General features: G+C 38.9%; 1 protein-coding gene across 1 annotated transcript in view; it reads left to right on the forward strand.

Annotated features, from left to right (window-relative positions):
• The first annotated feature begins 4,521 nt into the window (after positions 1 to 4,521).
• Positions 4,522 to 26,598, forward strand: part of Tusc3 (tumor suppressor candidate 3) — a 116,128-nt gene continuing 94,051 nt past the window's right edge. The window contains exon 1 of the mRNA XM_037211686.1: positions 4,522 to 4,656. Within this exon, the coding sequence (XP_037067581.1) occupies positions 4,522 to 4,656 (135 nt within the window). The remainder of the gene's footprint in view (positions 4,657 to 26,598) is intronic.

Genomic DNA, 26,598 nt, shown 5'->3' on the forward strand with positions numbered 1-26,598 from the left:
TCTCTTTGTCATTGAGTAGAAATTATTCTGTTGGTTGGTGATTAGGTCAGATAATGAGGGTGCTGTTCTCTATAAGGTGGACAGCACAGGGAAACCTAGATTCCATCCTTGTTTTCTTCAGCGCAGGTCCGAGTGGAATGCTTATTAAGATGGGGGAATATTTTTGTGGTGAGTAGTTGATGGATCTTGCCTTTGAAATCTTGAAACCTTAAAACAACCTCAAAGCCATCCAGCGATGCCAAGGCTGTTTGAGGCTACGTAATATGAGAAGCCATATACAGTGCTGTCTTGGAACCCCGTTTTGAGAATGAGGGGGTTCAGATGCCCCCCTTCCACTCATGTTTTTAACCTTTCCATACTCCCTTCAAGAATACACAGCAGAACTAGAACTTTAATTTCTAAATTTGAGGTTTTAAAATTTTCAGTCATGTCTGTAAATTGCCTATTTTAAAGATTAAATGTCTCGATATTGTTAGGAGGCCTTTCTCCATGGACCGCTCTTGTTTTCATGGTCCTCCCTTCTCCATGGACCGCTCTTGTTTCATGTTCCTCCATACCTGAGCACAATTGTGAACAGGTTTGGTGGTGTGCTGTTTCTGCAAGGACATTGTTACATAAAGTGCTGTGATGATTGGGGTAGCAGCTCCCTCCTGGCCAGAGGGTACTTCTCCATAAAAACAGAAACTTTTTTTTTTCTTTCCAGGGTAAATGTTGGGAAGATTGCTAGCAATTCCTTTCAAAGCTTGGTGTTTCCACAGCAGGGGGAAGCTGCTTCAGTTAGTAAAGCAGCTGGTGTGGGAGCATAAGGAGTTGAGTTCCACACTCCAGCACCTAGGCAAGTCTGAGTGTGGACCCGCACACCTGTGTCCTGGGTATTGGTGATCACGAAATGGGACAGTGTATAGAGCGCCAGCCAACCGAGCTGACTTATGAGCTCCAGACTCGGTGAGAGAACCTGTCTCAAAAAATAGAGTACTCCATCCATACTCTAGTCTCTACATACACCATAAGTACACACAGTCACACCCACCCCTGCACCTGGTGACATAAACATGTGTGCCCCACATATCTTGTATAATATTAGAGGACCGGCCTTAATATTAATACTTTCCAGGGGCTCAGGAGAGAAACTACGAATGGCGAGGAGTGATTTTGTGAAATAGATTCTCAGCACACTGAGCTCTATAGTCCACTTGCTTTAATTGCTCTGGGAGAACATCCTTTATACACAACTTTCAGTTCTGTTCTCGTGCCTAGCTCCTTCCTTGCCTGATTTCTCTCTTTATTTATCTACTGCTCCCTCTAAGTTCTATCTTAATTCTCTTGTCTTAATTCTGTCTCATCTAGGTCCTTTTCATCTTGTTTTTACCCAGCTAGTACTTCCCCATCTGACTCTTCCTCATCTTCCATCTTGTCCACACATTCTCAGTGGTCAAAATCCTCCTTAACCCTCTCTGTTCTCCATCTCTAAGTTCTACACGTCCCTCCTAAGTCTCCCAGGAATCCAGATATAAACCCAAGCAATAGCAATCCCCTAGTCAAGCAAGGTCACCAGGCTTGAATTCTATGGGGTCATAAAGGTAGGTAAGAATTTTCCTCAGGCAGTGACCACCAGGCTTTCTTTTACAATCCAAAATGGGAGGGGTAAAAGAGGAGGTCAACTGAGTGCTAATGACCGTTTAGTGTATGAAAAAGGGGGTCTGTGTGTTCAGTCTACATTCTGAGAAGTGGTTAAGAAAGGAGGGTTTCACCCTAAACTGCACAAGAAATAAAGCTATCCCCTGACCTAGAAGACTGGTATTGTTTCCTATAGCCTTGGATGCTTTTGATAGGCATTTTAGATAAATACACCGGTAGGAGTTCTTTAGAAGCTAAAATATCACGAAGACTTCTTAAGCCGTGGCTTGACCTTTGGAGAAGTCCTTGACTTTTCTAAGTAGTAGCTTTTGTGATAGTAGCTGAATTCCATTATGTTTTCCTGTGGCTTGTAGCACACATACACAAACACACACAAAAGACTGCAGCTTTCTAAGCTTGGATTCTTGAGCTGTCAAATAGACTGCCTGATTGTACATCATCCACTTGGGTCACTTGGTTCCTATTGGGATGCAAATGGCATCATTAAGGTCTCATCCAGAGAAATATCTCTGGGAATTTCTTCTTGTCTTGCAAATTATGATACTTTGTAAGTAGATTGAGACACTTAACTTGTGTTTTAACAGTTGTTTTAACTGATAGATAATGGTATAATTATGTGACTGAACCATTCCACACCTGTAATTTGAAGAAATTCCAAGTGTGCTGTGAATATTTGTGTTTAATGAGGAAAGCATGTCTCATTAGAAACTCCCCTAGGAATCAGAAAGGTAGTAATTTCTAAGACCAGTTTGCTCTTCTCTGTCAGTGACTTTGCTCTGCTTGGTTTGTGGTTTGGAGACTGTATGGTTAAAGTTTACAATTCTTAAATATTTAAGCCACATTTTACATTTATATTGTACCTATTAGTTAAACTGCAGAAACTTACAAGAACCTTTGGGTACCATTGATTTCATTGAGCACTAGAGTGAAGAGTTGAAGACTTTCACATGAATCCTATGAGTATCTAACAGTTTGCTGTAAGGCAAACATTGAGCTGAATGTGGATTCCTATTTGTCTCCTCAGAATTAACACTAAGAACGACCCTGCCTGTGTAGTTCTTAACTGTTTGGGGCTGTTGATGAGCAGAACATTTTCTTCCCACTTAACTTTTGTTTTTTCATTTTAATAAGATTATTAGCCTCCTTATAAAAATGTACTCAGACTTTCAGGAGGAATTAACAGTTCAATTTATCTGCATCTAAATAGATTATTTTCAAGTTAGAGTTAATGTCAGTTCTTGCCTTTTTGTTCTAGCCAAATCACCTCATTGAACAAACAAACAAACAAATAATTAACCCAATAATTAGCCATAATGATTTTTCATACAGTTGTTCTATGCCAACTTTCTACTTTCCGCTGACTCTCCAGCCAGGCTGTGCTTCCTCCTTCTGTCCCTTCCGTTTCTTTTGATTAATCATTTCCCTTTGCTCTGGTAGGCACAGAGTACTTCACTGAGGTTTTTGCTTGTTTTTTCCTGAAAGGCAGGTAAGATGCCTGTCTTCCTGCTTCCGTTTATGTCCACCTGTGCAGAGTTCATAGGGAGCCACTGAGCGTTCTATTTGACAAGGAGTGGAGAGAGTGCCTGTCTCCCTAATGTGTACACTGGCTTAGATACAGTACTTCAAGTCTGCTAGGACCACTGACACTTGTGTGCTTTGCAAGGGCAAGTACAGTTTTTGACTTCTAGAAGTACATCCCTTTTGAGGTGAGGCTTCTGCTTAGAAGCTGGGTGCCCTCTCTGCAGGAGAAAGGCAGTAGACCTCTAGCTCGTCTCTGTTATCTTTCCATCTCTGCCTTTCCCATTCTCCCTCTGCCTGCCCCACATCCATCACCTTCCTTACTTCTGCCACTGCACTTTCATTTCTCCTGTTTCTGACCTTTATAAATAAAATTATACAATGCTCTTTTCGTGCAGTTTTATACTTGAAAGATTTTTCAGCCGCTGTATGTTAAAAGCTTAAAGAGAAATTTAGTCAAGGAGAGGCTCCCACTCCACTCTTTGTTAGAGAGGATGGTAATGAAAACATACACACACACACACAAACACACACACACACACACACACACACACACACACAGAGACAGAGACAGACAGAAAGAGAAAATGTGCATGCATGTCTGTGGTTTGTGTGTGCGTGTGCGTGTGCGTGCGTGCGTGCGTGTGTGTGTGTGTGTGTGTGTGTGTGTGTGTGTGTGTATGTATGCACATGTGCTAACTTGACCTTACTGGGTTGTCCTTTCCCTGCCCTTTGAGTAGTAGATCAAGTTTTCTTATGTCTGTTTTGTCTGCACCATTCACAGTCTGTGTTTCTGGGTTCTTGCCCAGCAGCCTAGGACATCGCCAACCAAACCTGCAGGGAACTTGTTGCTGTGCCATTCTTCAGGTCTTCAAGTCTCTAGCCTGTCTGCGTACCTTCCACTGGTTATAGGCTTCTTTGGCTGCCTGGCTTTTTATAGAATGAAGAGAAATTTTGGCTGTATTTAGAGTGAAGATTAGGGAAATATATTCTATTTTTTTTCTGAGAGCAGAAATTTGATTTTCTTTAATACCATTTTACAGACTTTAATGTCATTTGCAAAAATAAAATATTTTGTGCTAGTTAGGTCAATAAGGAATTTATTTGTTCAAATAAAGGCCATTAACAAAGATCAATTTTTGTTAATAATATAGCCTCAAAATAATTCTATTTATATAAAATGTAATCTGAAAAATTTTAACTTCTCATGAATTATTTTTATAGCACAACAAATGTAGACTTATTAAGGGAAATTGAGGAGAACACCCAAGAATGGGAGAGACTCCAGGGGATGAACACCCTTGTAACTCTTAGTTCTATTTAATTACAGAACCTGTTGGCTGAAAAAGTAGAACAGCTGATGGAATGGAGTTCCCGGCGCTCCATCTTCAGAATGAATGGCGACAAGTTCCGGAAGTTCGTAAAGGCTCCACCTCGAAACTACTCTATGATTGTTATGTTCACTGCTCTCCAGCCTCAGCGGCAATGCTCTGTTTGCAGGTAATTTATGTATTGAAACACTTGCAGAAAGCACTACCCCAGCTTATATGCTTATGTGAAGATATACATGTATAAGGAAACTCAGTCAAATTTTAGTGTAAACTATAACTGAATTGAAAAATTAAGCTGTAAATCAGGATATTGACCAATGTCACAAGTATTTGTTAAAGCTGACTTCTCATTGTGGTATGTTAACTTTTTGTTTATAGGTCAGTAGGTAATATCTGTGGTCTATGAAGAAGTTCCCTGATGTACTTCCTTTAAAATGTTTATAAAGGAGACTCTCATCTTCTAGAGAAGTCCATTTACTTTTGGCCGGTCTAATCATTAAAAACTTCTTAGTAGATGACAGAGGTAAATAGTTTGAAAGGAATGAAGTGTTCGTCAGAAAGACATTTTGGGAAGGACGAATCTAGTGCATGTGCATGTAACACATACTGAGATAATAGAGGAGTCACATGTGAGGAATTGCTAGAAGTAATACAGAGACTCTTTGTGCTACTTTCCATCTCGGTGGCAGACTAGCTGAGAAAATTGACATGAATCAGGGAAGGATTCATGTTGGTCAAGTTTTCAGAGATTGCAGTTTATTTTCACCTGGTTTTGTTTTGGGGTCTGCAGTCATTGATGGAGGCGGCCCAAATGTAGATCAAGGATCCAGGGCTGAGACAACACTCTCAAAGGCATACCCCTGCAACCTTCTTTTTCACATAAGGAACCACCTCCAAATAGCCCTTTCTGCTCTGGATTTATCAGTGGATCAAACCACTGATGTGTGTGCGTGTGTGCGCGTATCTATATATGCACACACACAAACACATGTGAAGTTATGAACATTCATGATCTAGTAAATCCTCAATAGTGCCAGCAGCTGCATACGAGTCTGGAAGACATCTATAATCAAACCATAGTTTTCTATAGATGGTTTCTCCAGCACCTTTTACTAGTTACATCTTGCAAAGGTACAATACCACATTCTAAGCAAATAATTGGCATTGATCTGTCAAGATACAGAGAGGTTAGATCATCTTTTTTTTTTTTTTTTTGTAGCATTATCTACTCCATATTCCATTCTGTGCCTTGAATTTGGCAGCTAGCTGATTGATTTCCCATTTGTATAATTTTATTATTTCAAGAATGTTATGGAAATTTAGTCATTGTAGAATCTTTTGTAGCCCTTCTTTTTTAGTTAGCATAATTCCTTCAAACGCCACCCAAGCTGTTAAATTTATCAACAGCTTGTTCTTTTTATTACTGAGTAATAATTTCATAGTGCAGATGTTCTGCAGTTTATCAGTGTGTTTGTGCTAGGCCACAGTCAAAAGGCAGGCACACTGTTTTGAAAAATTACCTGAAGGTTATGTGTGTCAGATATATGCAAAATATTATGAAACAAATGAATCTCATGTGTAGATTTGATTCACCTTTCCAAGTTTTTACAATATCTATGTATATATTTTAAAAATTTGAAATAAACCCAAAGCACTTAATATAACAAGCATTGTAGATAAAGCATATTCAGCTTGTTCTGAACATTTTCCTGATGGCTGGTGATGATGATTGCCTTCTTCTATGCATATTAATCTTGAATATCTTTTTGTGTTTGTTATGAGATACCTTTGATGAAATACCTATTCATGTTTTTTGTCCGTTGCTGTTTGTTCTTGCCACTTTTTATCTGTGCGTGTTGTGTGTGTATGTAGCTCACTGTGTATGCAGATAAAGCTAACCTAAAACTATCTGTGCGGTCTTGACTGACCTTCAATTTGCAGTCTGTAGTGTTAGGATTACAGTGTGTGTCTTCATGCCTGATTGTATATACCTGTGTTATAAAGAATCTCAAAGGGAGACCCTTTGAGAAAGTTACTCTTTAAGCAGTGACTTCTCTCCATACCTGCCTCCATGAATGAAGTTTTCTGTTTCTTTCTATGGCAGTATAATTTTGGATGGTTTCTACACTGCCATTGTAATATTTTACAATTCTATACAGGCCTCGAAAGGTTCTTAGTTATTTTTCAAAAATACATGCTTGTCATTTTTAGCCTTTGCTACCTTTTTCTTTCGTTTAAGGCAGAGAAGTTTCTAGTAGCTGCAAGTCCTGTTTAGATGTATGGTTGCTTGCAGAGAGGCTGGTGACTGAGCTTTTGGCTTCCTTTAAGCCCTTTATCAGTTATCCTGCTCTTCCTTCAGTCAGTTTATTCTCAGACTTCAAAATTCAATTCTCACCTCCCTCCTGGTTAACGTCAAAGACCTTAGCCAAATGAAATTGCTAATTATGACTATTCAGTACAATTCTCACCTCCTTTAAGTGTTAACTCCAAACTTCCTTTGCTAAATAATACTGTAGAGTATATTCCCATAATTGCTTAGATGTGTTCTTGCACAAATTTACTCATCTCCAGAATTGACTCTCTTCTAGGAACAAAGTAGCCTCTTTTAAGGTTGTTATGGATCAGTAGATTTTTTTTTTAAATTGAAGGAAAATAAAAACTTTCATTTTGGACTCAAGCAAAGTTTATATATAAACAAAATCCTGATGATATGCTAGAGGTTAATGTAGCATTGAACTTCAACTAAAACATAGTAAATTACAAATATATTTTGATTAGATGTTAACTGACTTTATATATATATATATATATATATATATGTGTATATTCAAATATGAACACACAAACATGAGCTTATGTGTTATTTTTTATACACACACACATATATACTTGTTCTCATTCTGAAAGTTATATCTGATAAAATTCATTTTATCAATGACATTAAAGCTGAGAGGTTATCTAATTTGTCTGAAATCATATAGCTAATACCTGCCAGGGTAAGGATTTTTTACTTGAGAGCTATTGGAATGTAATGCTTTTCTTAAGTGCATGTGTTCATCATTGTCCTTGCCCTGAGAATTGTGACTTGTGTCTTGCCTTTGCATATCCCACTAAGATATTAGTCTCTTTTGGGTCTAGATGCATCAGCCAGCACTTCCTAAACAAATGGTCCTGGAAGCTTTGTTTTAAGGTAGCAGCAGCTCCTAAAGGTCCAGTGTTTAGTGTACTGGGCCAAAGCCATGCAGGGCAGAACTCATCAGACTTCTGTTGATTGAGTGAAGTCACTTGTAGGATTAGGTTCTCACGTTGGCAGCTAAGATGAAAAGCATGTCTAAATGACTTTATGCCGGCATGTTATCTAGAAGCCATTGTAAGTACCTTACTTTACGAATGATTTGGAAGCTTCAACCCTTACTCATTTTTTTATTCCTTAAATAACATATCCCTGTGGGCTTTAGTTTTTAAGTTTCACTCATTTGTTTATCTCCTAGAACAAGATCTTTCTCTTTGTCAAAGACTAGAAAACTCCACTTCCATTCACTTATTTCCTGTCTCATATATTGATTGATAGATGAGAAATATTTTAGTCTTGGGGCACAGTGTTAACTAATTTAATAGTAGAAATGATGCCGGAGTTGTTGCTAGTTCAGCAATTTAATTTTACGTTGAAGGCACATGTTGTAATTTCAGTCTATTGGTATTCTCCATGAGTTTCTTTGTCAGCTCCTGTACCGGTTACCATGCCTTTCACTGATAGAGGGGACACTGTAGCATTTGCCTGAGCTCTTTTCTGTTTCCTGAATCCTGCATGTAAGGTCTTGCTTTAATCTTTCATCCCTACCCCTATTGTAATTTCAAACGTACAAGAAATTGGGACAGTAGAATATTTGACACCAGTGTTACTCTTTACGGAGATTTTACAAATGGGTAACATTTACCACCTTTGATTTTCTTTTTTTTTTTCTTTCATGTAAAGGTCAAATAACCTCAGTCAGACATCAGCAGAGGTGTCTGTGAACTGGAGCAGTCAGTCAGTGCCGTGACTAAATTCGGTAGAAAGCTTTGAAGGATGAAGCTGTCCTAACACAGTGCGAGCCCCTCTTTCTGGTCTGTTTTGACCTAGTCGGTGTTGATCTGCTGTATTTGATTGCCACACCTCTTAGTTTCTTTTCCTTTGTGTCATTCTCACGTGCTAAATGTTTGTTTTGTTTTAAAGATACTGATGCTTTTTCTTTCTTTTTTTTTCTTTAAAGGAATCCAAGATCTTGTCGCATGTACTCCCAGTTTTCTTACCGCTAGATTTAGGTATTTATGTAGTGTTAGAGTGACACAGAGGTCATTTGTCCATTCTCATCATGTCAAGAGGCATATAATGGTAGGTTGTTTGGAGTCCAGTGTAGAGATTGACCATAGGAGATGCTGTTCTGGCCTGTGTATCATCCAGTAGGTTTCCTTATCTCTGTTGTCATATATATCCCAGAGTGATAACTGGGTTTGGAAGGAAGATCCTTAATTACTGTCTTTGTTACTTCTCTGTTGCTGTGATAGAACAGCATGACTAAGGCAGATTGAAGTGGAGTTCATCCAGGTTTGTGGTTCCAGAGTTAGAGAAAGTAAACTCAAGGAAATTGTTGGAACCTGGGGAGAATTAGAACTCCGCATGTTAAGTAAAATACACCAGGCTCACAAGGAGACATGTTACATGTTTTAGCCATGAGTGGGTGGCATTTAAGGAAATAAACAGAAATCAAAGTAAATTAGGGACTGTAGGAATGTAGGAGGTAAATGGGGTTAGTGAAGGGAGATGGATAAGAGGATCAAAGAGTAGGTGAATATGAATTGGAGTATATTATAAACATGTGAATATTATCTTAGTGAGGGATGTTACTTTGCACAATGCATGTATACTGAAATTAAGTGATACTAGAAAAAAATATATGTATTTTTTAATTACCATTTTCATTTGTTTGTACCATATCTAGTTTTTTAATCAAGTGCACTGTCCCCAGACTTGGTTTTCTCTCTGTTTTTGCTGTATGTGTTCAGGAATGAAGAATGGGTTTTCCAAACTGTCTAGCCATGCTTGCTTGGATCATAGTATTGGCTATTTATTTGTCTTTTCACTTTTACTAATATCAGACTGTCATTCATTCTTTGAATTAAGCTTTGTGCTGAAGAGGTGAGCTCTGGCTAGAGCAAAGAGTAGTGGCTCTGGTGGGTAGGATTGTAGAGCATCAGCGGAGTACCTGCACAGTGCACGGTGTATTCCAGAGTTAGGTGTTCTAGCCTTGGAGGTTGGGAGAAAGGGGAGCAGGGGAGCAGTATAGGAACAGCAGCAAATTGAAGTGAACCAGAAATAGAGGAAGCCTAAGTTCCATGTCTCTCCATAGCTCTGAAAACAACTGATACAGTAAGGGCAGGAGTGCTATAAACCAGAAAGGTTTAACGTGTGTGTGTGTGTGTGTGTGTGTGTGTGTGTGTGTGTGTGTGTGTGTAGGGTGCAAACACATACACACACCACAGCACACAGTTTACATCACAGGACAGCTCATGGGAAATGGTTCCCTGCTTCCACTGCGGTTAGGAACTAGATTCAAGTTGTCAGCATTGGTCGCGAACACCTCACTGGTGGTGCCATCTGACCGGCTTTAAACCAAAAAGTTTTAAAAGTGGAATTTAAAAATTGGGATGAATTAAAGGAAGAGGTAAGGCAAAAATTTTAAATAATATTAAAGAATTATAAAGAAAGGTGTGGAGAGAAAGAGAAGGATGGGAGAAGGAAGAGCAGATGGAGAAGGAGAGTTTTGAAGCATAAGGAGGAGCCCACGTGATGGATGAGCCAGCACACTGCCGAGTGCAGGATGATCGACAGGACCGGGGCTTGTGTTCTCAACACCCAAGCCCCTTGCCTCTCCCACTCATTTCCTGATGCAATGGCATGTCCCTGCTCAGACTCTGGATCCTCTAAAGCTGGCCATCATCATCTGCGCCTTGGATCTTAGGAGGAAAGCAAGCGCCACCGTGTCTCATGTCCCAGAACCAGATCCCACTATTCCACCAGTGCCACATGAGGTCACATGATAGATGGTGTCCAGGACAGCATGGCAGTTCTTGGTGTGACAAACAAAATATATGATCAGGGTTTCCCTGTGTAGTTCTGGCTGTCCTGGAACTTGCTTTGTAGAACAGGCTGGCCTCAAACACACAGAAATCCTCCTGTCTCTGCCTCCCTAGTGCTGGGATTAAAGGCATGTGCCACCACACCCAGTTTGAAAAGTATGATCTTTAATTTTCCAAAGCAACAACTGTGGGTCTGACCTTCTCAAGATTACAGGACTTAACCCTGGAAGCACAGAGTAATTCTCAAGTGCTGCTAAAATACAGCTTCTAGATCAGCTGTGTTCAGACGACCTTTGTATTTATCTCTCAGGTTGGCCTCTTGTGTCTCTACACTTCTGTCAGTTACACACACACTGCTGAGCAGCTGTGAGTACAGTGCTGATGTGTTTTTTCACTGCATCCCAAAACTAGAGTTCTGGAGTCTCTCAGGTCACAGACTGTCCTGTACTGAACTTTTCTGCATCCCATTAGTCACCCACATCACCAAGAAGTTCTTTTGAATTTGAACTGAAAATTGCTGCTTACTTTTAATTCCCTATCTTTGTCCCCCTTTACCTTTGAGAGTGGTCATATATGATGTGTATAGCATTTTCTTTACCATCATAAATCATTTTATTTGCTGATTTTGTAGAATAGTCATTTTTAAGGAATTAATTGTTGACTTTCATTTTACAGTGATATGTAATTTTCTACTTATAGCTTTATTCTTTGGAAATAAACTTAAAATATGAACGAAATATGAAAGCACTTTGTATAAAGACATGGAAAGATGATGGTGTGGTGATAAGGATGAGAACTTTGGCTTGAAGTTCAAGGTTTTGTATGTACTTGTGTACTTAGTTCATTCATTTATTAAATGAATGAATGAGAGCTGATTTTGGTGACATTCATAGACCACTGTGGAGTTTGATATTACTACAAAATTCTTCTGCTGAGTTCATAATTTGTCTTTTAAGGACATTGACAGTTGTTATGTAAGGTATGTAGCTGGATACCGGGATGATAACCATGAACGGATGCATCTGACTATAGCTCTCCATCTCAGAACAGACTTGAAATTCTGGACATTTGACAAGTACATATTTCTTAAACTGATACTTACCTAAGCTCATAAATACCAGGAAAGAAAAGTAGAGAGATCAACGACAAGACCTTTTATTACTTATTAATTGGAATATTGAGAAACCATATTTTGGAAGGGGATCCATGAGTTAATCAGATGGACAAACTGTCTGGAAGTGAACACGCCATGCTCATGTTCTCTTGCCTGTTGGATTGGGTTATTTGACATGTTCCTAGTGTGCTTGTTGTGTCACGTGTGCTTCTAAGTTCAGGAGAAGCACAGAAGAACATGCTGAAATACTCCTGTCGTTAATCAGGCTAGTTTATGGAGGGAAATTAAAGGAGACTTCGGGATTTGGTGCATAGAGTGAGAGGAGAAGTAACTGTTGAAGAGGTTGAATAATCAACTGTTTCGGTCGTTGATGGACACAAAGAGATTTATATAACCATTTGTCACTTCGCTAGGAATTTGCCATGCTGCTTGCTTTCACCTTTTAGCAAACCTTGAGGGAGGAATTACTCATATTGTCATGCAAAAACATGGAAATAAAATGTCTACAACATTTCTAGGTTTGTACATCATGAATTATAAGGCTTGTACTCAAGTTCAGATCTTGAGAGTTCCAATGCTGCCTGCAGTATGTGACTACTCTCGCTACACTTGGTAGGTGTTAGTGTTATAGTTTAGTGTTTTTAGCAACTTGTACTTCTGCACAGTGCTTTTGTTTTTAACACAGACCAAACTTTGATCTCTGAGACTACAGTCTAGACTGGATCATGTAAAAGCCTCCCTCTCTCCAAGCATTCTTTTGTGCTACTCTCTTGATACTTGTATGTGCATAAATAATATTTGGAAAATTGGTATAAATATTCATATACATATACATGCATGCATTACAAAACACATTATTAGAAAGGGTAACTTAACATGACACAGGTTTAATGGACTTGCAGTGAACATTTTTGATTTTTGATGAGGGCTAAGAGTGATTCTGAGAATTGAGAACATATTTGTATCCTCATAGCCAAAGATGTAGTTATAAACATCTCGCCGATTGAGATTGAGATCTGGCTTGTTCCATTTATTCCTAACTGTGAGACACAGATAAGTTGTTTAGTTTCTGTGGTTCACATTTCTCCTGTGAACAGGAATAAACTCAGTATGTGTATCAACGTCTCTCCTAAAGCAAAACCAGATAGATTCATATTAATAATCAGACACAAGAAATCTTTTGAAGGTGTTTTTGACAATTCTCACCATAAACTTGGCTAAAATAACTTAGCAATAACCATGCCACAGTTGGCTTTACTCTTCTAGTGCTAGCTAGCCTGTTTGTCTAAGTGACAAGTACCTGAGAAAAGTAACTTATGTGAGGAAAACTGTACTTTGACCAATGAGAGAAAGAGTGTGGCAAAGCAGAGCATCTCATCATGGTGGCAGGGAATGCAGAGGGCAGGGATGATCTGCTAGTGAGCTTTGTGCTTTTTCCCTTTTTCTCTGTTCTAGTCCCCAATCTGCGGGATAATAGAAATCATGTTCAGGGTGGGTTTTCCCTCCTTTTTGTTTGTTTCTTGTGGCAGGGTCTCACTATGTAGACTTAGCTGTCCTAGAACTCATTATGTAGACCAGACTGCCCTGGAATTCCTGGTGCACCACCGATTTCTGTTTCCAAAGTGCTGGGATTAAAGATGTGTGCTACCAAACCTGGTTGGATCTTTCTTGTAAGCATGTTTATGGAAATACCATTACAGACTTATCTGGAAGTATGTTTACTGGCTATTTAAGCATGTACTGAAGTGGATAAGACTAACAATCACAGTGGGTATGTTATCATAAAGAAAATTTGCGTTATTTTTAACTTGTTCACTGATTATTTTCTATCCTTAACTTAAATTTTGTGCTTATAAGAAGGTATTGGAGTTGGGTGGTGGTGGCACACGCCTTTAATCCCAGCACTGGGAGGCAGAGCCAGGTGGATCTCTGAGTTCGAGGCCAGCCTGGGCTACCAAGTGAATTCCAGGAAAGGCGCAAAGCTACACAGCGAAACCCTGTTTTGGAAAAAAAAAAAAAAAAAAAAAAAAAAGAAGAAGAAGGTATTGGAGTATCTTGAGACAAGGAAGTATTTCTTACTTTTTCAGACATCAAATTAACTTATCTGTTGATTTAGTTATTTTTTATCTTCATTACTCTTTTCACTTTATATATAATATAAACTTCCTCTGAATTATACAGATGGCTTTAAAAAAGATTGCTCAGTGAACAAGTGGTATATCGTTTTGTTTCTTTGCTATCTGTTTGTTACTTATCTTGGCATCCATATTTAAGCATTTCTATGTTACTCAACTGTTTGTACTATATATATTTATGTGTACTTTATATTCTTATACATTTCTGATTTAAGATGCAGTTGTATTGGAATCAAAATCACTGTTTTGCTAAAGGGAGACAATGTGGATATACAAGAACTGAGGAGTTGTCCTTGGCTATGTCAGTGACATGTAAACGTTTATGATTTGACATGTCTCAAAAAAAGACCCATGTAGTCTCATGCAAGCAGTGTTTAGAGCCTGGCTCTGGGAAAGTGATTGGATTATGAGCTGTGATTTCCTGAATGGATAAATCTGTTGCTGCATTTAAACTTTGTATAAGTAGTTGGTGGGATAATAATAGCAGGTGAACCTGATTGGAGAAAATATGCCACTTAGAGTTTGGTCTTGGAAGTATTTCTTGTCTGTCTCCTCTTTCTGTACATGGTGCTGGCCATCTTGAGGTGAATAACCTCTTCATCTGCTTCTGCCGTTGTCTTATTCTTCTTGCCCTTAGGCCCAAAGTAATGTGTAATCAACCTGTGATGGACTAAAACCTTGGAAACTGTGAGCCAGAGAGTAAATATTCCCTTAACGTGGTTGTATTATGGTTAGTGAGAAAAAGCCTGACACACTAACCAGTTTAGCACGGCCAGCAAAACAGTTACAAGCTTTGAAAGATGCCATTTAGTGCTTTTTTTTTTTTTTTATTCTCCACAACCGTAATACAGAAGCTTTTTTAATAGGCAAGTTGGCTTATGTCAAGTAGGTACAAATCACTGTCTGTTGAAATCTTTTGAGGTTCTAAGACATACTTTGAAATAACTATGTAATATATGTTTATGTATATGTTATTCATCATAAGTGCATAACTATAATGACATTTACTCTTAATATGAATCTATTATATGATAGGAAATTTGAATAATGTTATGAGGAGAAACTACTTAAACATTCCTTAAAATGCTTTAAAGATGAAAATTACATTCATCTTGGGAAATATAAAATATATAGAACTATAGATGAGTTAATAATCTTTTTAGTTTTACATAACGTTTTAAAAAAGAGTATAATGTAAAAAGTTATAGCATTTGAATTAAGTGATTTTTTTCCTGTTCTCTAATAAAAAAAAAAATGGAGGCGATTTAATACAAGAGATTTCACAGAACAGTGCCCTCCAGTTATGACTTAACACTGCTAGATCCTTCTCACGCAGCTTGGCTGCCCTCTTCAGGCTCCACATGAGTATATTAGAACCATTCATATTGTTCCCTCAGTTCCAAAGGTTGCAACGTTCATTTTCCTGTGAACCACCTCCCTACCCGATGATTCTATTACATGTATAGTTATTTATTTGTGTGCTCTTGGTGTTTGTGGTTTTCACTTTAGAATTTTGAATAGCTATGAAGTCTGAGTGTGCTAATAAAACACTAGTAATTTGTGTGTTCTTTAAACGTAAACTGATAAACGCGCGAGGTTCCACTAGATTTCTTTTTCTTCTTTGTTGTTATTGGATTTAATTCCCTGTTAAATAGTTAGAATATTAGTGGAAATAGAGGATAATTAGTTTTACATTATTGCACACATTTATTTCTGATAAATTATTTGAGTGTTGAATATACAGCATTAATAGTACATATTTATTAAGCATATTTTATTATTTTTCGTTTTGTTTTAGAGATAAAATTGTTCATTGGTCCTGTTATTATGCAGTACACCCAAACAGGAAAAAAGCTCATTTACTTTGCCAATAGTACCTTTGCTCAAAGTTTTGTATTTGAGTTCAGAAATTGTAATTTGCTTTGGTTTTTGTAGAATCTCTTACTCAAATTAGAAATATTTCTGAGGGATTGTCTTAATATTTTCTCCTATTGCTGTGATAAAATGACGTGACAACAAAATAAGCCAGAACGGGTCAGTGTATAGTCTGAGGCTGTAGTCTGTCATTGTGAGGATTTCAAGGCAGCATGGTCTTGAAGCAGCTAGTCAGTTTGTGTCAAAGGCAAAAGCAGAAAGTAGTTAAATGAATGAATACCTGTGTGCCATGCAGAACTCACTCCCTGTGGTGGTTGGAATGAGAATGGCCCCCATAGGCTCATGTGCTTGCATGTTTAGAACCTAGTTAGTGAACTCTATGGGAAGGATTAGGAGGTGTGGCCTTGTTAGAGGAGGTGTGTCACTGGGGGTTGGCTTGAGTTTTCAAACCCTATGCTACTAAGCCCAGTTTCTCTCCCCTTGCCCTTCCTGTTGCTTGAGGACTGGATGTGAAGTTCTCAGATACTGCTCCTGTACCATGACCTGTCTCCTTCCTAGCATGACGATCATGGATTAACCCTTTGCAACTAAGCAGGCCCTCAAATGCTTTCATCTATAAGTTGCTTAGTTATGGAGTTTCCTCATAGCAATATAACAGTGACTAAGATGTGGGGAACCTGCTCCCACCTTCTATAGGGTTCTATGAGGAGGAGAGGGGAATAAGGAATGATAGATAGAATGATAGGCCTAGCCGAGAAGATGGAAAAAAAGACAGAAACTCAGGATAGCTTCAGGAGGACCTGGGTCAGTACCCAATGGCCCAGAACTTTATGCAAAAGGGCTTCTAGCAATGCCAAGGGATGAGGCAGAAGACCTCCCCCTTGCTAGATACAGCCAAGTGCAGACCCTTCCAAACACCTGGTACCCAGGCCAGTGATCCAGTCATCCTCTTATGCAGCCCTGCTGATAAAGCAAGCTCAGATCTCACCAGGAAAGCTCTGTGGACTCCCATACTAAGACACTCCCCTTTGCATTCAGCTCAGTGTCCAGTCCAGAAACAGAGCTGCTCACACTGAGGATGAGTCTTCCCATCTTCATTAACTCAGTTATGAAAACCCCTCACAGGCATGTATCCAGGCCATACTTCCCCAGGTAATCACTCATTCAGATTCTCTCCCAGGTGATTCTACTGTGTATGAAGTCTTCAATCAAAACCAGCCATCTGAGGATGTACAGAACTTTTAGTTGGATGTTCTGGCCATCTAGATTTCCAAGAAGAGTATGTACAAAATAGGTCCCAAGATTATATAATATTTTAGTAACCTGTGTTTTCACAACTCTACCATCATTAGCATTTCCAAGGGTCTCCAGACCTATATCATTATGTCACTTGCCCTCAGACATGGTTGTCAGACACAGCCCAGTTGCTGGTTTACAAACTTTGGTTCAAGTCTATTTTCCCCATCTAATGTATGCAGGTGTAAACCACATTGTTTCTTATTTATGTGTTATCATTGCATGTTATTTTAAGGAGTCCTCTTTAGGTAGATAGTGTCAGCCATTTCTCTGTTACTGCAGCATCTACTTAAAATGCTGAATATAAATATATTTGTTTTAAATTCTACATTTGCTTATAAAAATGACATTATTTACATATATCACAGTGCTTTATTCATTATAATGGTGAGAGTCATAAAGAGTTAGCATTTGCCAAGTAGTATACATTGCTTTAGCCCTGTTAGTGTTACTTGTTGGTGGTTTGCTCTATTGAAGATGGTACAACCCAGAGATGATTTGTAACAAGATGGCTTGAGCTGTGATATCTCTGCTGTTACCACGTTGTCCTTTCCTCCAATCCACTGTATAGTTACGTTTTATAATAATGAAATGAATCAAGTTATTCAGTGAAACCAGTCTAAATGAGAATAATTATATTATTTATAGTGGGATAGATAGACAGTTCAATGTTCTTCCTCCAGAGCCCCTAAATAGTGAAATAAATCTAAATAAATCCCAGAGCTGAGAATCTCTAATGCAGAAAATTCATTTTAAAGTATTTATAATATAGTGATCGGGGATGAAAGTGTATTATTATTATTCATCATTACTAACAGCAAAACTTGATAAAAGTACAGGTTCTAGCCATCGGACAGTCAGTACTGCCAAGTAGAACAGATAATGTACATCCAGTAAATCCTCCTGTGCTTTCATTGAGGGTTTCTGTCGCAGACAGTGGCATTAGCATGCATTACAAGTGTAGACTTGGAAGTGCCTTTCAAAAGAAGTGGCAGGTTTTGTACTGACTTTTGAAGGAAGAGAGGGAATTCTAAACAAAATATTTAATGCATATTTTAAGAGTGACCATGATATTTTCGTGAAGTAGACCAAATGTGGTATGCTTCTAGAGCCATGGTATGGGTGTGGTTGTGGTGTGGAGGATCTTGTGTGGAGGATTTTGTAATGGAATTACAGCGTGCTTATTAGAAAACTACTCTAGAAAAGTGGAATGACAGTGGAGTACAGAACTTAAAGGCAAAGACAATTCACCTTTGATTCGTATTTTTTTTTAACACATACTCATTAAAAACTTTTGAGAGAACTAGAAATTATCTGATAATTTGTGTTTGGATAAGAGCTTCCTCCCTAGAAAGGAAGCTTCTTGAAGTCAGGGACTTTGCATTTGTCATCTGCACATTGTTTTGCAATTCATGTGGGTTTGTGGATTGAATTATGAGTCCATACATGCATATTTAAAAGAATGGTATGCCTAGATCTACTTAAACATTATGAGAAAAAGAAATACCACATCCTTGTTTTAGGATGTTTCATCATAAGCTGTTATATACACAGATGCTGAAAAATCTAAAATATGATTTTTTTTTCCATCACAGGCAATTTATTTTGTTCTATTCATTCACAATTAATACAGAAAATACTTGGGAACATTTCCATATAATGTTTGACACAGAAATCATCAAATAGAAGTATACAATGTTGACAGGAGGCAGTACATTTATAATTTATAACCCCAAATGTATTTATAAATTAGAAATGGAAAGATCTACAAATGAAATTATGAAGGTTCACCAAAGTCATTTAATCTGTCAGTTTCTCATTCATTTTTATGTCTTAATAATATTCTATTGTATGAATAAGCCACATTTTATTTCTCCAGTATTTGATAGCTATTTGAGTTGTTTTAACTTTTTTACTATTAGCAACACACTGCTGTAAACTTTCATGTACATGTTTCATAGGTGTACATTTTCAGTAGTTTGAGGATATATTCCTAAGGGTAGAATAGTTGAGTAACAGAGTAACAATGTTTTGCATTTTGACCAACCACCAAACTGTTTTGCCAAAGTGGCACACCATTTTACAATCTCACCAAATCCTTGCTTTTAAGGCTCTGATTTTTGTACAAAAGCATTCAATCATTCTGTCAGACCAAACCAGGAAAAGTAAGCTATAGTTCAGAGCTGTTCTATTCCATTTACTATGCAAAGCCATTCTTGGCGTTTGCAACTCTCAGCCCTTTTGAGTATTCTTTCAGTGTTTACCTTTTCCTCCACCACTTTTTTTTCTTCTTTTTTTCTGGTTTATTTCTATCTATTACAAATGTATAAAAAATCCTCCATCAACGCTGCTGTTAGCAGCAGAACCTTTAGAAATATACCTTTGGTTTGCCTCAGAAAAGGAACACATATTGCACTGTAAAGTTTATAAAATTGGCGCAAAACATTGTGATAATGTTACAATACCAGTTCCAAGAGTTCAGTGACTAATGGGGAGCCAATGGGATACATGCAGAACTGTGAAAGCGATCTCACTTAGCCAGCTGTACACGTAGACTGTAAATCTACATTCAGATCATTTCTGAACTAAGACTATCATCTCAGTTTATCTGTTGAGGTCAACCAGGAAACCCTAGAATATACCTTGATTTTTGCAAAAAGCAAAATACGGGGAGGGGTTTCTTCAGCATTTCAGTCCACGAGTAACTGTATCCTAACAGGCAAAGTGTTCTCTCACTGTCAACATAGAATGAACTGCTGCTGGAGGTCAACTTGGGTTTTAATTTGCATTAGCACTTACATGCATAGTAGTCCAAGTTGTTGACCTTATGACTTTAAAAAGTAACTCTAAAAAAGTAAAATGGCCCTTCTTGGAAGACTAAAGAAAGACATCCAGCCACAGTTGTAAAAAGTCTCATCAAAACAATATACTCTTTTATGAATTACGCCTCAATTAAAAAAAAAAAAAAAAAAGTAGCCCCAAATAAGAAGCAGCTCTGAAAAAGAAAATATAACTTAAGATATTTGAAAAAAACAAGGTGAATACAGGTTCAAAAATAATTAAGATACATTTTCTTAAGGCTACCTAGAATTAGGCTTTAAAGAATTCTACCATTTCAAGTTTACCACTAGTTACTAGATACCTATTTACAAACAAGATGTTCACTTTTTTTGTTCCTTTATCAAGAGAAAAATCTACCTTCAGACTATGAGGGTGGTGATGGGGAGGGACCAGAAAAGGAGATTCAAACAATCCCATGCAAATACCACATTTTTCAAATGGAAGAACTCCAAACTGCACTAGAAGTTCCAATCACCAAGACACTTTCCATTGAAATGATTCAAGTACAACTACATGGCACCATGGCCTAGGCCTAACATAGGCCTGACAACCAAGTCCTTGCTTTCTGGAAGAAAGGCCTCAAAAGTCCCACTCAATTCCACATAACAATACTTCAAAGATCAATCAGGTTTTCCTTTCCTTAATATTTTTGTTTTTGACTTCTAATCTTAAAGACTAGATTAAAACTCAGCTCATTTCCCAGAAGGCATTGCTTCCCTTTGCTCCACGAAAGAGTCCACCAAGACCTCTTCCTCAAAACCATCCAGCCCCCAGCCTCCAGTCTGTGCCCGTGATGCATCTTTCTCAAGATCCTGAAAAGGCAATGTAGGTAAAATATGCTCACAAACACCAAAACTAGCTGTCAGAAAGACGTAACGAGCTTTATAATTTAAGTTCCAAAACACAAATACTTGCAGCTTGATCTGCACTGACAATGATTGTCGAAGCCCAGAATTCAACATTCACAAATTCTTATTCACACACACAAAACACACCATTATCACACAACCTGTGTCTTGAGAGAATCTTCCGCTCCTTAAATCTTTGGCCTCCCAGTCAATCCAAGTTCAACCAACTTTAACCAAAACTTCACTCAGAATTTCACCAAGCTTTTCACCCACACATTAATGGTTGTTGTATCTTTCATCAACTGTCAAAATCTGAAGCCTGCTCAGAGATCGCCAGGTAAAAGAAAACAAATGAAATACACAGAGGCTATTTCAAAACAGAACATGACCATTATCAAAAAAAAAAAAAAAATGTCACGATTCCCGATTGGGATCATCTTTTGTTTCCCACGTTGGACTATTTCACACTCCGGCATTGGCCAAAGGACACGAGAGCTGGTTCTGGAGCATACAATCTCTCACACAGGTGTCCCCAGAGGAACACCAGAGACAAAGTCACGCAAGGCCTCTCCCGCACAGAGACTGTCCCACAGGGGCAGTGAGGGAGGACACCCACTAGTCCGTGGAGATCCCTGAGAGAGCACGATTCTCAAAATCTGGACTGTACACAATTCACATTAGCCCTGCCAGGCACCCACCGGAAGAAAGATGCAGCTGTTTGCCAGAACTCAGCACTCCACTCTAGATCTCTGCTGCCTTAGTCTCCATCTCGGATTTCCGAGTTCTGGTAGTTTCCTGGACCACTGAGGCATTGCCACAAGACTTCTTCTCTTTTGAAACATCCTTTTTCTCTAGATATTAGGATAGCTACACCAGCTTGTTTCTTAGGTCCATTTGCTTGGAGAGCCTTTTCCCAGCCCTTACTTGGAGGTAGTGTCTATCTGAAGTTAAGGTGTGTTTCTTGTATGCAGCAGATGGATGGGTTCTGTTTTCTTATCCATTCTGTTAGCCTATGTCTTTTTATAGGTGAGTTGAGACTATTGATATTGATGGATATTAATGACCAGTGATCGTTAATTCCTGTTATTTTTTGTGGTTGTGTTGTCCTTCTGTGGTGTATGTTGGTGTGGGATTATCTATTGCTTGATTTTTCATGGATGTGGTTAGCTTCTTTGGGTTGAATTTTCCCTTCTAGTGCTTTCTGTAGGGCTGGGTTTGTAGACAGGTATTGATTAAATCTGGTTTTATCCTGGAATATTTTGTTTACTCCGCCTATGGTGATTAAGAGTTTTGCTGAGTATAATAGTCTGGGTTGGCATCTGTGGTCTCTTAGTGTCTGCATGAGATTTGTCCATGATCTTCTAGCTTTCATAGTCTCTATTGAGTAGTCTGGTGTTATTCTGATGGGTTTACCTTTATATGTTACTTGGTCTTTTTCCTTTGCAGCTCTTAATATTTTTTCTTTGTTCTGTGTGTTTAGTGTTTTGATTATTATGTGGCGAGGGGACTTTTTTTTTTTGGATCCAGCCTATTCGGTGTTCTGTAAGCTTCTTGTATCTTCATATGTATTTCTTTCTTTAGGTTAGGAAAGTTTTCTTCTATGATTTTGTTGAATATATTTTCTGTGCCTTTGAGTTGGTATTCTTCTCCTTCTTCTATCCCTATTATTCTTAGGTTTGGTCTTTTCATGGTGTCCCAAATTTCCTGGACATTTTGTGTTACGACTTTTTTGTCTTTAGTGTTTTCTTTGACGAATCTATTTTCTCTATCGTGTCTTCAGTGTCAAAGATTCTCTGCTCCATCTCTTGCAATCGGTTTGTTATGCTTGTTTCTGTAGTTCCTGTTCGTTTTGTCAGGATTTCTATTTCCAGCATTCCCTCAGCATGTGCTTTCTTTATTGTCTCAAATTCATTTTTCAGATCTTGGAATGTTTCTTTCATCTGTTTAATTGCTTTTTCTTGGCTTGATTTGATTTCTTCCCATTTTTTGTTCGTTTTTTCTTCCATTTCTTTAAGGGAGTTTTTTATTTCCTCTTTAATGGAGTTTTTCATTTCCTCTTTAAGGGAAGTTTTTATTTCCTCTTTAAGAGAGTTTTTCATTTCCTCTTTAAGGAAAGTTTTTATTTCCTCATTGAGGGAATGTTTTATTTCTTCTTTAAGGGCCTCTATCATCTTCTTAAAGTCATTTTTAGGGTTGATTTCTTCTATTTCTTCTGTCATAGTATGTTTAGGTCTTGCAGGTGTAGAATCACTAGGTTCTGATGTTGCCATATAGGTCTTTATGTTGTTGCCTGTATTTTTGCATTGGCGTCTACTCATCTTTTTCTCTGTGCGGTGCAGGTGGTGTCTGTGTCTGAGAGTGCCTCTCTTGTTCTAATATTTAGTCTTGGTTTAGTAGGGGTTCTTGGTTAAATTGGTACTATTGGGCTGTTTCTTCAGGGACAGCTGATTTCAGTCGGTGAATTTTATACTTATGATTCTGGTGATCTGGTTTAGTGGCTGGGTAGCGCCTTCTTCTGTGTTCCCAGGTCACGTTTTGTTCATTTGTCAACTCCTCAGCTGATCTTGTTTCTTCAGACTTCAAACTGTAGGCATCTGAATCCTCTCTGAGATGGGTTTCAGCTGAGCAGGGTAGTCTCACCAATACCTCCAAGTTGTTGGGTTTCACAGGATCAGCAGTTGGGCCCTGGGTTGTCCCCCAGACAGAGTGCCCAGACTCGCCCTGGTTTTGACCCATGGAGATAGCCTCTTCCCCCAGGTGTTGGGGCTAGGGTGTCCCCGTTCTAGGCTGCGTCCGCCCCTCTCCGTCCCCGGGCCTGTCCACCCCTGTGGCCCGCCGCCACAGGCCCACCCGCGTCCACTTGTATCCGCCGCCGGGCCTGTATGTCCCTGTCAGCTGCCGCTGGGTCTGTCTGCCTCAGCGGGCCGCCAACGGGCCTGTATGTCTCTGCCGGCTGCCACAGTGGGCCCACCCACCTCAGCTTGTCACTGCCTCCGGGCCCATCCACCTCCGCAGGCCGCCACTGGGCCTGAATGTCTCTGCTGGTTGCCGCCGGGCCTGTATGTCCCTGTTGGCCGCCACCGCCGGGCCTGTCCACCTCCGTCTGCTTAACTCTGCTGCAGGGCCTGTCCACCTCTGTGGGCCACTGCTGGGCCTGAATGTCTCTGTCAGCTGCTGCCGCTGGGCCCGTCCACCTCCGCGGGCCGCTGCCACAGGCCTACCTGTGTCTGCTTGTCTCCGCCATCTTGATTCTCTTCCTAAAATATGATTTTATTCTTTATTTTATTTTATAATGGTGCATTTTCTCACTATCTATAATGTATCTCATTATCACAAGAATGCCAATCAGTTCTTAATGATTTTACATTTCCTAGGTTTGAATTTTATAGCAAAATGTTTTTTAACAAAAACTTGAATTATGCAATTTGTTTATATACGATCACAGTGTCATCCCTTTAATGATATGGGTCCCATATCAGCTATTTGCAGACATTTAGCCAGAGCCTGTTACTGTTACTCCCTGTGTTTCTTATGATTTGATGGCCCCATGTGTCTATTATATTATTCATACACTGAATTGATCTTTTAAGTTTCTTGCTGTGAAATGTAAAGATTCAGCTCATCTTATCATTAGAATAGTTATGATCTTTAAGTTCTATTTGATGAACACTAACAGTACAAATAACATCATTCTGTTTCCTGTCCCTTAAATATAGATGATGTTTCCAGATTATGTGATTTCTATCCAACAGTTTAGTGAACACCCCAATTACTTCCCTTTATATCCTCTACTTTGACATGCCCAGCCCTCATTAGTGTTACCATATTTAGAAGCATTTATAGCCTATACTATAAACAGTTTAGTCTATTAGCTGTATATAGATTGGTTTAAAAAAATAAAAGGAATTCAGTTGCATGCACATGAATAAGTGGGGCTGTATTGTAGTTACACTGTTTATGAACCGTAAACTTTTAGTTTGATGTACTTATTCCCTTTAAAAAGTATTTGTTGATCTTGTTATGTTATACAACAGTTTAGTTTGCAGTTTGTACAAGGATTAATGAGATGATAGTCCATTTAGTAATTGGTTAACTCTGCCCCAGAATTACTCATTCTGTTGATGGCACTGTTCACTGCATACTCAAAAATGTTTTTGTTTTGCCCATTATCTGTTCCAGGCAGGCTAATGAAGAATATCAAATCCTGGCTAATTCCTGGCGTTACTCATCTGCTTTCTGCAACAAACTGTTTTTTGGAATGGTGGACTATGATGAAGGGACTGATGTTTTTCAACAGGTAAAAACTCTATATGTTATTTAAATGTATAACTGAGTTGGTTATTTTTGATACACTTTTGATGGCCAGGTAAAATGCAACCCACTGAGTCAGTGAGTATAGTAAGTAGTGACTGTAAATTTTGTGATGTGGTTGAAACAGAGTTCATATTTGGAGACTGCTGATCCATCTTTCTACTGTAGTAAAAGCACTTTGATTTCTATTAGAGGACATGTGCTTTTTAGCGTCCAGTGACCATACTTGTGCATTCATCTTACTATGATATATAGTGGTTAGGTTGTATTTTACACAGGCTTATGACATTTCATATTGTATACGTGCAACCTACTTATTTTTTGTTTATGTGTGTGTTGTGTATATGCATGTGTGTGCATATGTGGATGAGGGTATACATGTATATGTGTATGTGAAAGCAAGAAGTTGACTCTGAGTGTTTTCTTTTTGCTCTCCATGTTATTTATTGTTATTTTGTGTACATGTATGCATGGTATGTGTGTTGGTGTACATGCCATACATTGCATGTCAATTTCAAAGGACAACTTTGTGAAACTGATTTTCCGTTTTCACTGTTACACTTTTTTGAGGGGAGGGAGATTGAACTCAGGTTGCCTGGTTTATGCGGTGAGACATCTTCCTGATCCTGTTTGTTTTTGAGAAAGGGGTTTTCACTGACCCTGAGTATTGCAAATTCAGCTTGGTTAGCTGGACAGCTGGCTCATGGCATTGACCTGTCTCTATCCCAGCCTCAGTGCTGGGGCTACAAATATGCAGTCCTGTATCCAGGTGCAAGTAGTCTGAGCTGAGGTCTTCATACTTCTGCAGTGTGTGCTTTGCCACTTAGTTCTTTGCCTGGTTACTTATTTTCTACTTCAGCAGATAGAATTTTATGTGTAAAATATTCCATATTTATCAGAAGTGTTTTCTGTCTGTTATGGCCTAGATCTCGACCAGTGTTGAAGCTGTAAACCACCTGTGACCATATTTGTAAGAGAGAACATTAAAGAACTCCAGAGGATGAGTCACCAATCCAGTAGGACTGATTCTTAAGAGGAAGGACTACCAGGAGGGCATGTGCTCAGAGTCAGGCCATGAGAAACCCAAGAATGAGTCGGTCTCTTGTAAGCTAGGAAGAGAAGCTTCCTCAGAAACCCAACCTCACCATTCACCTCAGTTGTGCGCTTTAAACCCCAGAAATTTCAGAAAATAAACTCACTTTAAGTGACCTGTTGTGTTACAACAGCACATAGAGACTTGTAAAGTACTCAAATGGAGATCTTCTCAGAGGACAGGCCTTGCGTTTGGGCATGAGGATGCTGGTCACCACTGGAGGTGCCGTCACAGCTGTGCCCTCATGTATGGTGGTATTCTATTTGTACTGAAATGTGATTTTAATTGTATGTTAATAAATAAAGTTGCCCGGGGGTCAGAGTTATTAGAGCCATAGAAAGAGTGTGGCGGTGGTGGCACACGCCTTTAATCCCATAGATCTCTGTGTGTTCAGGGATACAGCCAGCATTGGAGACATACGCCTTTAAGACCTAGAGGGCTGTACTTACAGGCAGTGACGAGGCAGCCATGTGTTTGG

This window comes from Peromyscus leucopus, chromosome 17 (assembly GCF_004664715.2).
Source record: "Peromyscus leucopus breed LL Stock chromosome 17, UCI_PerLeu_2.1, whole genome shotgun sequence".
Lineage (NCBI taxonomy): Eukaryota > Metazoa > Chordata > Mammalia > Rodentia > Cricetidae > Peromyscus > Peromyscus leucopus.